Source organism: Poecilia reticulata, chromosome 9 (genome assembly GCF_904066995.2).
Source record: "Poecilia reticulata chromosome 9, P_reticulata-male-v2, whole genome shotgun sequence".
NCBI classification, from domain to species: Eukaryota; Metazoa; Chordata; class Actinopteri; order Cyprinodontiformes; family Poeciliidae; genus Poecilia; species Poecilia reticulata.
The window spans coordinates 31,752,942-31,767,342 of NC_088838.1; the positions used below are offsets into that span (position 1 = coordinate 31,752,942).

General features: G+C 38.3%; 2 protein-coding genes and 2 long non-coding RNA genes across 11 annotated transcripts in view; 2 read left to right on the forward strand and 2 right to left on the reverse strand.

The window, feature by feature from the left end:
- ascc2 (activating signal cointegrator 1 complex subunit 2) overlaps positions 1 to 6,951 on the reverse strand; it is a 13,344-nt gene extending 6,393 nt beyond the window's left edge. For all 3 annotated transcript variants that reach the window (XM_081610922.1, XM_008417720.3, XM_008417719.3), the window contains exons 1-11: positions 6,795 to 6,951; positions 5,564 to 5,674; positions 4,819 to 4,977; positions 4,133 to 4,306; positions 3,919 to 4,048; positions 2,819 to 2,886; positions 2,616 to 2,729; positions 1,811 to 1,923; positions 1,163 to 1,237; positions 973 to 1,077; positions 150 to 218 (exon numbers count right to left, since the gene is read on the reverse strand). In XM_081610922.1, the coding sequence (XP_081467048.1) occupies positions 150 to 218; positions 973 to 1,077; positions 1,163 to 1,237; positions 1,811 to 1,923; positions 2,616 to 2,729; positions 2,819 to 2,886; positions 3,919 to 4,048; positions 4,133 to 4,306; positions 4,819 to 4,977; positions 5,564 to 5,647 (1,091 nt within the window). In that variant the 5' untranslated portion in view covers positions 5,648 to 5,674; positions 6,795 to 6,951. The remainder of the gene's footprint in view (positions 1 to 149; positions 219 to 972; positions 1,078 to 1,162; positions 1,238 to 1,810; positions 1,924 to 2,615; positions 2,730 to 2,818; positions 2,887 to 3,918; positions 4,049 to 4,132; positions 4,307 to 4,818; positions 4,978 to 5,563; positions 5,675 to 6,794) is intronic.
- On the forward strand, positions 986 to 2,023 carry LOC145552877 (uncharacterized). The gene is made up of 3 exons (XR_014088991.1): positions 986 to 1,082; positions 1,571 to 1,691; positions 1,778 to 2,023. It is a non-coding gene; the product is annotated as an uncharacterized LOC145552877 (long non-coding RNA).
- LOC145552876 (uncharacterized) lies at positions 6,439 to 12,191 on the forward strand. The gene is made up of 3 exons (XR_014088990.1): positions 6,439 to 6,776; positions 6,888 to 6,964; positions 12,101 to 12,191. It is a non-coding gene; the product is annotated as an uncharacterized LOC145552876 (long non-coding RNA).
- Positions 7,609 to 14,401, reverse strand: part of slc39a14 (solute carrier family 39 member 14) — a 39,714-nt gene continuing 32,921 nt past the window's right edge. For all 6 annotated transcript variants that reach the window (XM_008417712.2, XM_008417714.3, XM_008417711.3 and 3 more), the window contains 4 exons: positions 13,520 to 13,690; positions 12,617 to 12,857; positions 12,106 to 12,290; positions 7,609 to 11,176 (listed from right to left, as the gene is read on the reverse strand). In XM_008417712.2, the coding sequence (XP_008415934.1) occupies positions 11,024 to 11,176; positions 12,106 to 12,290; positions 12,617 to 12,857; positions 13,520 to 13,690 (750 nt within the window). In that variant the 3' untranslated portion in view covers positions 7,609 to 11,023. The remainder of the gene's footprint in view (positions 11,177 to 12,105; positions 12,291 to 12,616; positions 12,858 to 13,519; positions 13,691 to 14,401) is intronic.

Here is a 14,401-nt window from a genome sequence, read left to right on the forward strand (position 1 = left end):
AACTTGATTCAATATGGAGGTTTGAAACATAAAATCCTCACTAAATGGGCTAAACTTTCGGAAAAAACAACGAGTTTCACAACTAATTATCTCTTTAAAAACACCTCTCGTTCTCACACTAAAAGTCAGATAATAAATATGTTTCTCACCTTTTCTCGGGTAAAAAAGATGTAAAATATTGCAGGAGTTCCTCAGCAAACGTTTGCATGTTTTCTCGACTAAAACGAAACAAAAACGTTGAAACACATTTAACCTGTGGGAAAATTTTGGGGCAATACATAAAAACAAAGTTACAATACAGTCGTGCGCAATACAAAAACAGAAAAATCAATCAGAACACTAAGCGGGATATCAGGGACGTACAAACCCGTTACTTTTTAAATCAAATAAGCTGAAAATTGTACAATTCATATTTAAAGTAAAAAACCATCAACTTTCAAACAATGATGAAAAATTGTTTTGTGATGGAGAGGGATGTTATAATTTAAGAGGAGAATGAAATTTGAAAAAACAATGTATTAACGACCAAAAAGAGTGTTTGGTTCCCATCAGTGTTTGGGGAAAATGTGTGGAATAGATTAAATGATGAAAAGTACAAATGTAAACCAGCTTAAAAACTGTTCAGAAAGAAGCTTATTGGGAAATATGTTGTACAGAATGGGTGTTTCAAACACCAAAAATGCTAGTTTATATTAAAAATGGTAAATAATTGCACATTTAGGGATGATAATGTGATAAGTGTCGTTCAATGTGGGAATAATTTAAGAGTTTATCTGGTGTAAGTTGTTTATAAGATCTTGCATCTTCTAAATGCTCCTTTTCCAACAAATTATGTAAAATTGCAGTTGAATGGGCATTATTATTTTTATTTTTTCCTGTTCTTACTGTCTGTTTGAAATGAAATGAAAGCCCAGAATGATGGGGGTGTTTGTGGGGTATTTTTGGAGCTGCATGCTGCTGTGAGGGCCTCACCCCTCCAGGATGGGCTGCAGGCAGGTGTGGTGCAGCAGCAGGTGAGTCGTCTCCACCATCTTCCTGCAGGAGTGGCTCATCCTCTTCCACAGGTCTTCCTGCAGACTAAGGTAGAGTAAGAGTTCAGCTCATTGCCTGTCGCAAAATGCCATTTCTTTATAATAATAAAATCCCAGAGGTGGATGCTCGCCTTTTATCGTCAAAGTTTCTCTTCCTGATGGCTTTCTCCAAGTCCGGCACAGCGGCCTCGTAAAACGGCGGCAGCCTAACGGTCATAGAAAGGAAAACAAAAATATGGATGCAAAACCGACCGTGTTTAATGGCACAACGTGTTTTCCCATCTTGTTAAAATTGTTCTGCTTTTCCCGTCATTACCTCGACTTCGTAGCACTTTTTTTTTCGCCTTCGTAGCACTTCAGTAGTTTTTGCTTAAGAAACTGACGTAGCTGCGCCATGTAGCTCGGCTGAAAGAGCGCTATTGAGGTGAAAACTGAAGGAGCTTGACGGCCGTTTATATTTCAAAACAACTTAAGGAACTTGTTGAGTGTTTATATTTCAAAACAGAACCGCACAAAGTAAATTTTTCATCCCAATCCAGACTCTGTTTGGACCGTTTCTCTTATGCAATACCACCGCCATCTTTGTTTTCTGAAACTGCTCTGCTTAAAGACGAGCAGCGGCGCCCTCTGCTGGATGGCGGCAGGATTACAACACTACATGTAGGTCTAAGAGCTGCGGACATTAGACCACAATTATTTATAACTCGACTGATTGTTTGACTTCCCTTGTCCTTTAATGCTGACAGGTCTCGCTGTGAGCTCCGAGCCGGCCGGTTTACCTGCTGAGGAAGCCGTGGGAGTGGAAGCTGGAACAAGCGGCGGGAAAGATGTCCAGGAAGGCGTGGATGGTGGTGGTCGAGTCGCACAAGTACAAAACTAAATCTGCAAGCTCCTGCAGTGGAAAAAAAACCCGGCAGCTTCATTTGTAAGATAAAAAACACGCTTCCATATATTTAAATTACATTAGAATGAATAAATATAAACAGTTTTTACTCATGGTTTTCAATATGTGGCGATTTTAGTGCCATTTTTACAACAAAACGTGTGATCTTTATGTTAAAACTCGGAATAAGATTAATCTCAGAAATTTTCTAGGAAAAACTTGGAAATTTATGAGTTTGAAAAGTCGCAAATTTGCTTGTAAAAAGGAGATTTTGAGCTTAATCTCAGAAATTTTTCAAGAAAAGGGACATTTCTGAGTTTGAAAAATTACAAGTTTGCCAGAAGAAAACGGGAATATTGAGATCAATCTCAATTTTTTAGTAACAAAAAAAAGGAAATTTCTGAGTTCAAAAGGTCAAAGATTTTCTACAAAAAAACCTGAAATTTTGAGTTTATCTTATACAATTTCTAAAAAAATATACAAGAAAATTTCAGTTTGAAAAATCAAAACATTTATATAAAAAAACACTCAGAAAATTTGAGATTGTCAAAAATTTTCTGAAAAAAAAAAAAGAAAAGTCTAGTGAGTTTTAAAACGTCAAACTTTTCTAGAAAAAGAAAAAGGAAATTTCAGAAGTTGTTTTCAGAGTTTTCCCTAAACGGCGCCGTAGTTCAGTGTTGTTCTGACTGGTTCTGTCTGACCTCCAGGTTCATCCTCATGGCCGTCGGCTGTTTCTGTGCGCTCAGCTTCATCGGCTCCATGGCCGTGGCTCCTTCACACCGCAGACCACATTTCTCCAGGATTGTGTCAAACACCTGGGCGGATACAGTAATTCCAAACTTAAATAAAATAAAACAAAAAGGTAAAAACTGAACAGAGGTTCTCAGGTGATTGCAAACCTCACCTGTAGCACTGTGGGAACCGTCTCCTCCAGGTCGCTGTAGTAAGCCGGCTGCTGAGTAAAAATGTTCTCTGAAATGAGTTTTTAATAGATAATTATTTATTTAATATATTATATAAAACTGACTATTGTGAAAAATGTAAAAACGATTCTACTGTCAAAACAATCTAAATACAGAATATTTAGATGAAAAATACAAGAATTTTAACTGTGTCAAATGTTTGCAACGTGAAAATCTCAGCCTTTTCCATTGAGGAGTTCTGGGTAGAACATATTTACGGATAAAGAAGGTTTTTTAATATTAAATGCAAAATGTGTATCTTTTTTGAACAGTTTTGTAAATGCTGCTCTAATTTTTTTGAGGATTTATGCTCCAGTTAATGATTAATTGACAAATAAATTAGTTCATGGTTATTTTTTAAAAGTTAATTAATCACAATTAATAGTTTCAGTCCTAGATTCTTCATCCATCCATCCATTTTCTTCCGCTTATCCGGGGTCGGGTCGCGGGGGCAGCAGCTTCAGAATGGAGGCCCAGACTTCCCTCCCCAGCCACTTCTTCCAGCTCCTCCGGGGGAATCCCAAGGCGTTCCCAGGCCAGCCGAGAGACATAGTCCCTCCAGAGTGTCCTGGGTCTTCCCCAAGGCCTCCTCCCGGTGGAACGTGCCCGGAACACCTCACCAGGGAGGCGTCCAGGAGGCATCCTGACCATACAAATTTCATACAAATATCCGACTTTGTGATGTCACGGAATATCCTAGTTCTAATATTTTGAATTCGTGCCTTTTATTCATGGAGAATTGGGGGGTTTTTTGTGTGTTTTTTTCCCCCTAAATTTCTCCAGTTTTGTCATTTTCAGGTTGGATTAAAACCATCATAGCACCTCCACCGTGTTGGACAGTGATGGCTTATAGACATCCATCATCTGCTGTAAATAGGGACGTTTCCACCCTTAAGTTGTTCAGGCTTATACCTTAAATTCTGCTTATAATATCTGGCATTATTAAGCTCATATTTTCTGTGAATCAATGTTTTATTGAGTATTTTCAATTAATCGTTTCAGCTCTATTTTTGATTAAAGTATATTTTCGCCATCAGCTCACCTATCATCTTATGAAGCAGCTGGCTGTTGCCCTTTCCGAAGAGAACGCACAAATCCATAATTTTAGGAATGTCGAACACAAAGTTGTTGTAGATAATCTCTCCGAACACAGACGGGGTGATAAAATTTTCCTGTCACAAAGAAAGAAAAAAGAAATGTTTGTTTTACAAGAAATCATCAGATAAATGTAACGCAGGTTATTCCCTCCGCCTGACCTTGGACTCTTTATGAGTGGCCATCCGGAGGAAGGTCAGGAAAACCGCCTTGTGGATGGTGCGCTGCACGTCGGCCACCGCCGGCGACAGGGGCAGGGTGCAAAGGTCAAGGCCGCGCGGAGCCAGCTGCAGGTACGAGTCGAGGCACCGCAGCAGAGACTCATCAAACACCACCTGGTGGGGACGCCACAGCGGTTACTCTGGACTCATTTAAACCGCAATAAATGGAACATCGACCAACATTTCTGATGTTTACTCATGATTTAATGATGGAGCTTGGCAAACTGTAACATCTGTTACTGGTTTTCACTGTATGATGATAAATTATCCCAAAAGTTATTATGATATTATTGGTTAAGACTGGAATTGGAAGACATTTTACATATTCAAAGTAAATAAAACAACAAAAACAATAAATACAATGAACTATAAAGTTTCTGTAAACAAAATTATCCTTCAACACAAGAGCCAGTTCAGACCAAAACACCAGACTGAAGACTTTTATCATCCAGTTTCTGGTAGAAAGAGAGAAATTATAAGTCAGGCAAATGGAAATTACTAAGCTCATTTTAATTTATCTTATGACTATTTGATTTATTGTTTATTGTGACAGGGGCAGATGATAAATCCATAAACTTGACTTATTGACTAATCTCCAACGATCGGAAGCGGCTTCGGTCCTGTACCTGACACCAGAACTTGTCGTGAGGCAGCGCCAGCAGCCACTCCAGGTCTTCTGCTATAAACCTGGCGTGTTCCAGAAACTCCTCCACATCGGCCGGAGAGCCGTCTTCTGGGGGAGGTTTGTAAGGCACGAAGCAGCGCTCCTCCTTCCTGTCTGGGTGCTGGTGGAAAACACAACAAAGACTATAAAGGGGCAGAATTATGTGTTTTCCAACCACATTGTGCCATTTTAATGCACAACCAACCAACTATGTTACCTATGTTATATCAAATATGACTTAAAAAAATTTACTTCATAATTAAATGCTTTGAAATTGGGCCTGTTTCTTTAAGAAGCTTCTGCTCCTTCTGAAACTCTGCCTTCAGGAAGTCATCTCAACATGGCTTCTCTATTAACCTTTTAACGCTTTTATCAGTTTTTCACTGAGAAGTCGCTCCTATAATGAGCTCAGCAGAGGTGTTTGCCAATTGCTGCTGGCTAGTCTGAAGGAGTTGGGTGGGGGAAGATCTGCAACTAGAAGGCGGGGCTAGGTCCACCCAGGCGTTTGTGCTGCTGAATGGTTGCCGTGGAGATTAAATTATTTCTCAAGCATGCATGAAAGAGTCCAAGCAACACTCCAGGTATGTTTTTGATGAGGAAATAACATCATAACATGATGGAAAACTCAAAAACCCCTTCAAGAAAACTGTCAAATATGCTGCTGGGGGTCAAATGTCATTCACACAAACATGAGAAACTGAACTGACCAGTGCAGGCAGAGTGCGCTCCTTTCCCAAAGGGCCCGACTCCGTCACATGCTGCTCATCCAGCGGCACTCGAGCGCAGGCCATGGCTGCTCCTCTACGGTTTACTCTGATCTGGAGGGAAACAGATTCTGGTGATGTCCTGGAACATTGGCTGCATCTTCTGTTGAGAAACCTGTCTGGATGTGTAGTAGGAGCTTCACTGACACTTTTATTAAAATTTCCAGCTTAATTTTAATAAATTAAGACGTCTGTGAGACGTCCCCTGGCTTCTTCTGGTTCAGAATTATAACACGTCTAACGTCAATCATATAAAAGTTGGTTAAAATGCGACATGCAGACCCATTCGGTTATGTATCGGATTTGTTCCACTTACGGAAGAGGCGTAAATTTTATTTATTTAATTTTTTTTGGATGAAAAGATTGGAATTGGACCGTTCAGACTCCTGTGAACAAGTTGGATATGGGTCACATTTGGACAAAATAACAAAAAAACGAGCTGGATTTGGGTCACATTTACCTGCGGTGTGAAAATAGTTTTCTTTTACAGTACACCTTTACCAACTACAGCTGATTGTGAATTACTTTCTTTACACTAAATGAGAGGCAGATGTTTGCATTGACACACATTTTCTTTCTCTGGTTGTTTCTAGAAGTCAAAACAGCAACAATGACCTCCCAGTTCATGCTTATCTGATCTGTTTTCCTCAGAAAACATAAAATAACTCACCACCAGTTCTGATAAACTGAAAGAAAAATACTTTAAACACAGACTGAAACACTGTTTCATTTTGAATGTTTTTGCTTTGTTCTCGAAATGTATCCAGACATTAATGCATAAATTTACACCAAATATTTTAAAAAATATTGTACACCATCCAACTGCTGTCTGTCATACTAGCAGACAGACAGACAGATTTTTATGCAAACAAATGTGTCGTGTTTTTTAAAGTCCTAAAGTCCTTAGCTAATAGTAAACTTGTATAATATCAAAATAAAAAAACATCTAAACTTACGTTGACTGAAACACGTACCTGTTAATTATCAACTTTTGCTGTCATTTTGTTTAGTTTTAAATCTAAAAGCTGCTGCCATTTGAAGCTTCGCTAACCTGTTAAATAGCAGCGGCTAATCAATGAAGAAACGTTTTAACTAACCGGCTTCCTTACCGGCGGTTCGGCCGTGACTCGGCGGAAATAACTGCCCGGAAACGAGGGTAAATGAAGCCGCTTACCTCTAAACACGACACTCTGTGATTCAGTCAAGCCATCTCGACATAGTCGACACAGTTTTCATCAGTTTCTGTTTCCAAACGTCTCTCTCACAGACGTCTGAGCTGGCCAGGAAATGACGCCGTCTGTTTTTCTTTGACGTAACGTCTTGATCGCCCCCTGGTGGCTAACGGTAGAACAACTGCTGTTTCTGTGTTTTAAACCCTAACATGTTCTTTCAGTCCTGTTTTTGTTTGTTTTAGCATAACACCGGATTTCATTTGTGAAAATTATCTATTTACTTATTAGCGATATTAAATTGCGTGCTATTATTTATGGGTCCTTAAGAGATCCGTAATAATACAAATACTAACAGTTGGTTAGCGCTCCAATAGTCGTCCAAAATGGTCGCTCATCCCGTTTTCAGTTTACAAACTGATGGACTCGTGAAGATTTTCTCCACATTTTATTCAAGTCGAAACTGTTTTATTTACTCCAAATGGAAGTTAAATGTTGTCATAGAAGTATTTTCAAAGAGTCGCTCTGGATGCCTATGTTGTCAAAGGATCTGCAGTAGCAGTCAGTCTTACAACGAATCTGAAAAGCCTCTTACTTAAGACATGCTAACATCTAAATATTGGCAAGCACGATTCCACTTTAAATTCTTATGTTTACTGATTACTAAACCTTTTTTTTATAAAATTTGTTTCACCTCAGTTAATTAGAATGCAAAGTACTTTTAAAAACCAATTTCAAATAAAAATCTCCTTTTTTCACTTAACTTATGAAAGAAAACATCAGATTTGAACCAAGACTCAATGAGGACAAAGACACACATGACTTTCATAGAACATGTTTTATAAAAAGTTTGTCATGACAGAGAAGGCTAACAATAAACTAGATTGCATACAATACTTTGCAAATTATCTTTATATATGAGGGAGTGTTGGAATCGTTAAACTTCAGGACAGAGTTTCCTTAAATGATTGCAGATTCCTGAACAGGTTTAGTGTTCTTACACTCATTTTCAGTATAGATTTAACATACAGCTCAAACATGTAATACAGCAAGTCTTCATGATCCGCCAACTCAGATCTCCAGTTTTATTACAAACAATAATGCAAAGACAAAACAAAAGCAGGAAACATCACTGCTGCCATGGCTTGGAGTATAAAGTATAAAATAAATATTTCATGTCTTTAAAAAATATTAAATTCTCCCACACACCATCAGTCAGCAGTGATACTGTACTATATATTCAAATATCTCACCTTAACCATCCAGGAATTCATTTAAGTTAATGTTCTACTGTTTTTTCAAATATTCAGAATGGACCTAAGGAACGGTGTGAAGGATTTGATCTCTGATCACTTTGGTTTTGCTGGATTTTTTAATCTATTTCTAGGATATCGGAATATTTAAAGGGCCAGCGACGCAACAATCTGGGAGTCATTTTCTACAAAACACTAAAATCATATTCCCCTGGTGCAAATTGCAACTAAAGTCATCTTAATAATAAACTTAGTTACATTAACTGGCATAAAAACCAATTAGTCAAACGTTTCACTTAATAACACTTATTTTAACTTGTTCTTTAAAGGTTTTTAATAACCAGACGTGTCTGTTGTCATAGAATAATAATCGAAGCATTAAAATCAGTAATCCTGCCATTATTGCGCATCTCTGGAATTGATAATAATCACATACTGTTTTATGAGAATTAAAACATTTTTAAAGAGCTAAAATACCCCAGACTAAAACCTGAGTGAAGTTGTCCTTCCTACCTTCTTCAAACCTAAAAAAAATTGTTGTCAAATGTTTGTACCGCTTTTGGTTTGACGCCATTAGTTAAAGTTAAAAGGTCAACAAGCCTTCCCACATTAACCATATCTAACAAATTTGGTGACAAACATTTGTGCAGTAAAAATTTGTGTTTGTGCCGCTATCATTTTAAAGATATTCATAAAAAAGTTTTCAGAAGTCATCAATATCTTCAAAGGAAAAGCAGCACAAATAAAATTTTTGCTGCACAAACGTAGTCGAGTTGATTGACACCAAATTTGTTTGCTTATCTAAACGTTCTCTCTGGAAACTTTTTTATTAGCATCTTCAAAATGATAGCGGCACAAACAAAAATTTGTGCTGCACAAACATTTGACACCAGTTTTGTCAGATTTGGCTAATGTGTGGGCAGGCTAGTTGACCTTTAGACTTTTTAGCTTTCATGAATATATATATAAAAAAGCAGTACAAACAAAAAAATTGCAGCAAACGTAGTTAGGTTATGGAAGCCCATTTCTGCCATGAAAGAAAAAATAGAAGACCAACAGCAAGTTATAATTTCGACTTTCAAAGTGAATCTCATAATTATGACTTCCTGTTGGTCTATTTTTTCTTTTATGGCGGAAATGGGCTTCCATACTAAGTTGACACCAAATTTGTTTGATTTTGTAAATGTGACCTCTAGAAACGTTTCTATTAGTATCTTTAAAATGATAGCGGCACAAATGAAAATTTGTGTTAACGCCAATATTGTCAGATTTGGGTAATGTGTGGGGGGCTGGTTGACCTTTAGACTTTCATTAATATCCTCAAAGCCATAGCAGCACAAACAAAAAACTTTTGCAGCACAAATGTAGTTTTATTTGAAGACCTTCTATGACTTCTGCAAACATTTATTATCATATTTTAAATGATTGCGGCACAAACAGAAATTTGTGCTGCACAAACGTTTGACACCAATTTTGTTCATTTGAAGAAGACGGAGGACCAACTTCACTCATGTCTATGATTAAAAGTAGCTATAGAGTAGTCAGTATGCGACACTTTACAGCAGTTTTTGCCTTCAAAAATGAAAGTCCTCGTAATTTAAAAAAAAAGGCTTTTCTGAGGGAATTTTCAGATTTTTGGGATCTAAAAGTTGGAAATGAAGCGATAGCAAGGGTTCACTTTGAATAAAAGTAGGTCATTTGTTGGGATGGCATCAGTTTGTTTCAATCACACCATCTGAGCTCAGTTGCTCAGCTGTGCTTCTGTCATGTGCGCAACTCATTTCTAAAGACAGCGGCTTTTTTCTACACTGCTGGACGGCAACTCTTCAGTTGGCAACTTTAGTGCCATTTCTCTGAAACTTGACTTTTCCTCCACAAAGAAACTTCTTGGTTTGTTCAACCAAGAGGTTCAAATTTAAGATAATTTTTTTTTATTGCCTTGATTTAAATTTAATTGATTAGAAAAAGTTTCATCTGTTGCTTCTTTTCCAGGCTCAAGTATTTATCAGAAAATTATTACAATTTTGGAGAAGTTTCAAATTATCTAGTTTTTTTTTTTTAAATCGCTGGTGATTCATAACATAAACATTAATAGAATATATTTAATGTGTAACTTGAGCGAGGATTGGGTGTCACTTATCACTAATCAATAAGTCTAGGAAGGTAAACACAGGTATGATCATGAACTTGTAAAAATAGGAAAACCACAGAATATTTGAAGATAAAAATAAAAAAAATAAAGCATGAGACCACAGACAAGCACCCTTGATTACACATAACAAAAAAATAATAATCTAAAAAACTATTTGCAGCTTATATAAATGAAGGGCACAGATGGTAAACTGTAGAGAAACGGCACTGCATGGGCCTTTTTGGACAAAAAAAGACGTTAAACATCATCTTCACAACGAAGGATCCATCACTGCATAAAGACGACAAAGAAGCGATAATGTTCCAGGATCATCGTGTAGCCCTTCACCAAACTTTTCTGCACTTTTTAAATGTTATAAAACTTTAAAGTGTCACACAAAAAATGGTCAAATGGAAGGAATATTTCCACCTCAAAGTACTTCAGGATTTGTGCTTTTTTTGGTATTAATTGTAAAAGCCTAAAAAAAACAAACAAAAGTAAAACGTTCACAGCAGCTGCAATCTTCATCTGCTTTCACGAAGAATCACTGATATTTTTACCTGTAAGAACTTTAACCGATCCCAGATCAGAGGAACGTCGAGGACAAACAAGTACGAGGAAAACAAAGAGACTTTCAAAAGGAAAATGTGGCTAAAGAAGAACTGGGTTGATGTTTTAAAACCTTCATAAGACAGGAAAAAAGTTCAAAGGTCATGAACTTTACTGCATGTCAGAGCTGCACAAAAGCAGTCAGTTCTTTTAGATACAGGACTGTGCGTTCCCGCCGCACAATCGGATCCCTGCAGCAGAACCGAGCAGAACTGGGCCCCGTTTCTACCAGAGTCCGGCACTAGCCCAGCTGGATCTGTCCTGAATAGGTGGTGAGGAGGAGCATGATGGCGAAGCCCGTCAGGAGCCCCGCGTTCTGGATGCCGAAGGTGATGAGGAACCTGCTGCCGCCTGCGTCCTCTTCCTCACGACTCACTTCGTTCATCTCTGGAAACTGAGACAGAAAAAAATATATATCAATCTTAATCTTTAATGTAAATCAAAAAGACAAATACCATTCATAAAAATTAAAGAAATATTCATATTTAATATCAACACAAGGGAGTAAGTTGGTTGGTTGATTGATTGATTGATTGATTGATTGAATGTCTGATTGAAAATCAACTCCAACGTCAAACCTTTAATTAACAAATGTTTTTTTTTTTACAGGTTGAAGGATGAGATAAAATAACTAAATATTTAGTTTGAAACTAAATATTAAGCTTGTGAACCAAATATTTAGCTTACTAACTAAATATTTAGTTAAACTTGCTCTTTAATCTGAAGCTAAACTTTTAGCTTGCTAACTACTGACTTAATTAGCAAACTAAATGTTTAATATGAGGCTAAATATTTAGCTTGCTAATCAAATATTTAGTTTGCTAATTATTAGTTTAGCTTGACAACTGAATATTTAGTTTAAAGCAAAATGTTTAGCTTGCTAACAAAATACTTAGTTTTCTAAGTAAATATTTAGTTTGAAGCTAAATATTTAGGTGGATAACTCAATAGTTAGTAAACTAAATATTTACTGTCAAACTAGTTAACGTGCTAATTAATAAAACATTTAGTTTGCACTCCAAGTTTTCTAGTGAAATATTTAGTTTGAAACTGTGACATGTATAAATGAATGAACAACATGCTCAAAATGACTGAAATGTGAACCCACATTTCTTTGCTTATTGCTGTTCGTTTTTGACTGTGTAACTTTACAAACGGCAGCACATGCACATTTTCCCATAATGCAAAGCGGTATGTGGGTCATAAATGGGCTAGTGGTCCCAAAGGCAGAAGGGGTAACGGCTGAACGTTTTACTTTTCTCCTAAACGCCTTCTACAAGCAGAATGCAGTGACTCTTGATGTGGATTTCCATGTTAGCTCACCATGTCTGCCAGAGCGATGTAGAGGAACATCCCTCCAGCCAGAGCGAAGATCCAGTTCGGGGAGAAACTGTTGCCGGCCAGGATCCCAAAGCCCATGCCCAGGTAGCAGCAGCAGGCCGACAGGAAGTTAAAGAACAGCGCCTGCTGGATGCTCATGCCGGCATTCAGGAGGATCACAAAGTCTCCTGCAGAGAAAGGAACAACCATCATCTGCTGCGTTGCCACTAACCCTAATGTGGCGCAAATTTAAATTATTAAAATTTGCTTAATGGAAACACGCCGTGTTTTTGGTAAAAGATTTTTTTTTGCATCTAAAGTTGTGTGAACAAACTTATGATTTTAAATTTGATTTCTTATTTAATGGAAACACCTCAATTGCAAAATTGTAATTTTTCGACATTAGCAGAGTATCGGCAAAGATTTGCTCACATTTTTGATGAAAACGCAGACAACAGATGGCAAAGCTTCACGGCTAGGAAGCGTCTGGTGGCTTTTGGTTTTCCAGACTCACCGAGTTCGTGCGGGAACTCCTCACAAAGAATGGCCACGGAGGTGCTGATGCCCTGGAAGACCGAGGCGGTGAAGGAGGCGCCGATAGCCAAGCCGTCAATGAAGTTGTGCAGGCCGTCGCTCAGCGTGATCATCCAGGCCAGCGTGCCGATGTCAGAGTAAGTCGTTCCTTTCAGCCAGTAGCAGCCGCCGCCTCGGCCGCCCGACCGCGCCGCCGCTGCGCTCTCCGGCCTCTCAGACTCCTGGAGAGACGGGAGCAGAGCTGGGTAACCAAACCGAAATGACTCCAGGACGGTTTAACGACTCATCCAGCAGGCAGCAAAAGCAACTCCTAAAGCTCTCAAGGCATCAGGTGAGGTCAGAGTTACACTGTAATAATATTAAAGAGAAAATGGCCTCCACTGTGGCGTTGCCAAAACATTAAAACCCGACTGAAATCAATGTGTTTCTCAAAGTGGGAGCCTCAGAAAGCTGAAGTAAAAATGGAGAAGTATTTTTTAATCTTAAACTTTTCATCATAATTATTGTTTCTGTTACTCAGTTTTTTATTTTTTTTCTAGAAAATATAAGTTAAAATAATTTAACTCCTTTTCTGATTGGCTTCTAGTCAAATTCATTGAGCTGCTTTCCTCCTCAAGCAAGAAATCAAGAGGTTTCTGACCAGACAGACCAAAGGAAGCGACTTGTTTTAAAGATTGGACTGGGACTGTTGCAGCGCGACCTAGAAAAGGCCGTCTGTGAAACCCTCCAATGTGGCTGGATTAAAAGAAATTGCTCCACAGTGAGGAAAGATTCATCGCTAGTCATTTGCAGCATGTAGAGCTAGAATAAATCTGTGCTGTGTTACCTTTGCAGGAGGATTCAAACAGTTTGTAGTAAAGTAAAATAGTCTGTCCTGTTTTACCTGTGGCGCCTGTCCGGGGCTGAGCATGAGCTCTCCCTCGCCGGCCTCGTCCACCTTCCCCTCCGCCAGGCCGCCAGCCTCTCCGTTCTGCTGCAGCTTCTCGCCCTCCTCGGCGTCCCTGTCCGGGGCCGAGAAGTGATCTGCGCTGCTGTAGTGACTGTGGCCGTGGCTCTGGGTCGAGGAGGCAAAATTAACGACGTCAAAAACAGCAAAAACTGACGAACAAGAACATTTAATTAAACCCTCCATGTTTATGACAAAGATCCCAGAGCAAACAGAGAGAAATCTTTACCTATAAGTTGTACTCAAGTAAGAGTCGCACTACTTCAACATGTTCTTACTCAAGCAGAAGTAAACAGTACCCATCTAAGAAATAAAAATATATATTTTATTACGATACACATGACCTATACCAATAAATAATACATCTGATAGAATATTCAATGTTCGAAATACAGAATATTCTATGAACTTCGATCCAGAGTGATTTGGTGAAATCAACTCACTCTCTCACTCTTTGGTTACCTAGCAACAACCTGCTGGGCAACCAACAGTTTCAAATTTCCTCCAATTCCGGTTACCTAGCAACAACCAGTTGAGTAACTTTGCTTCAAAACTGCTTAAAAATAATAATAATAAAAAAACAGCAGCACTGAGAGAAAACTGTGGATAAAAAAGGGAGGTCACGCGGCCAGATCGGCGTTATTTCAGAGGCTTAAAACAAAAATACTAACCAGTCATTATATCAATTTATATAAAACGCTTATGAGTGTAAAAAATACTCGTAAAAGTAAACATTTTCCCAAAAAGTTACTTAAGTAAATGCATTTAGTTAGAACCAAACCTTATATAATCCCTCTAGGTTAAGAGCGTCCAAACTTT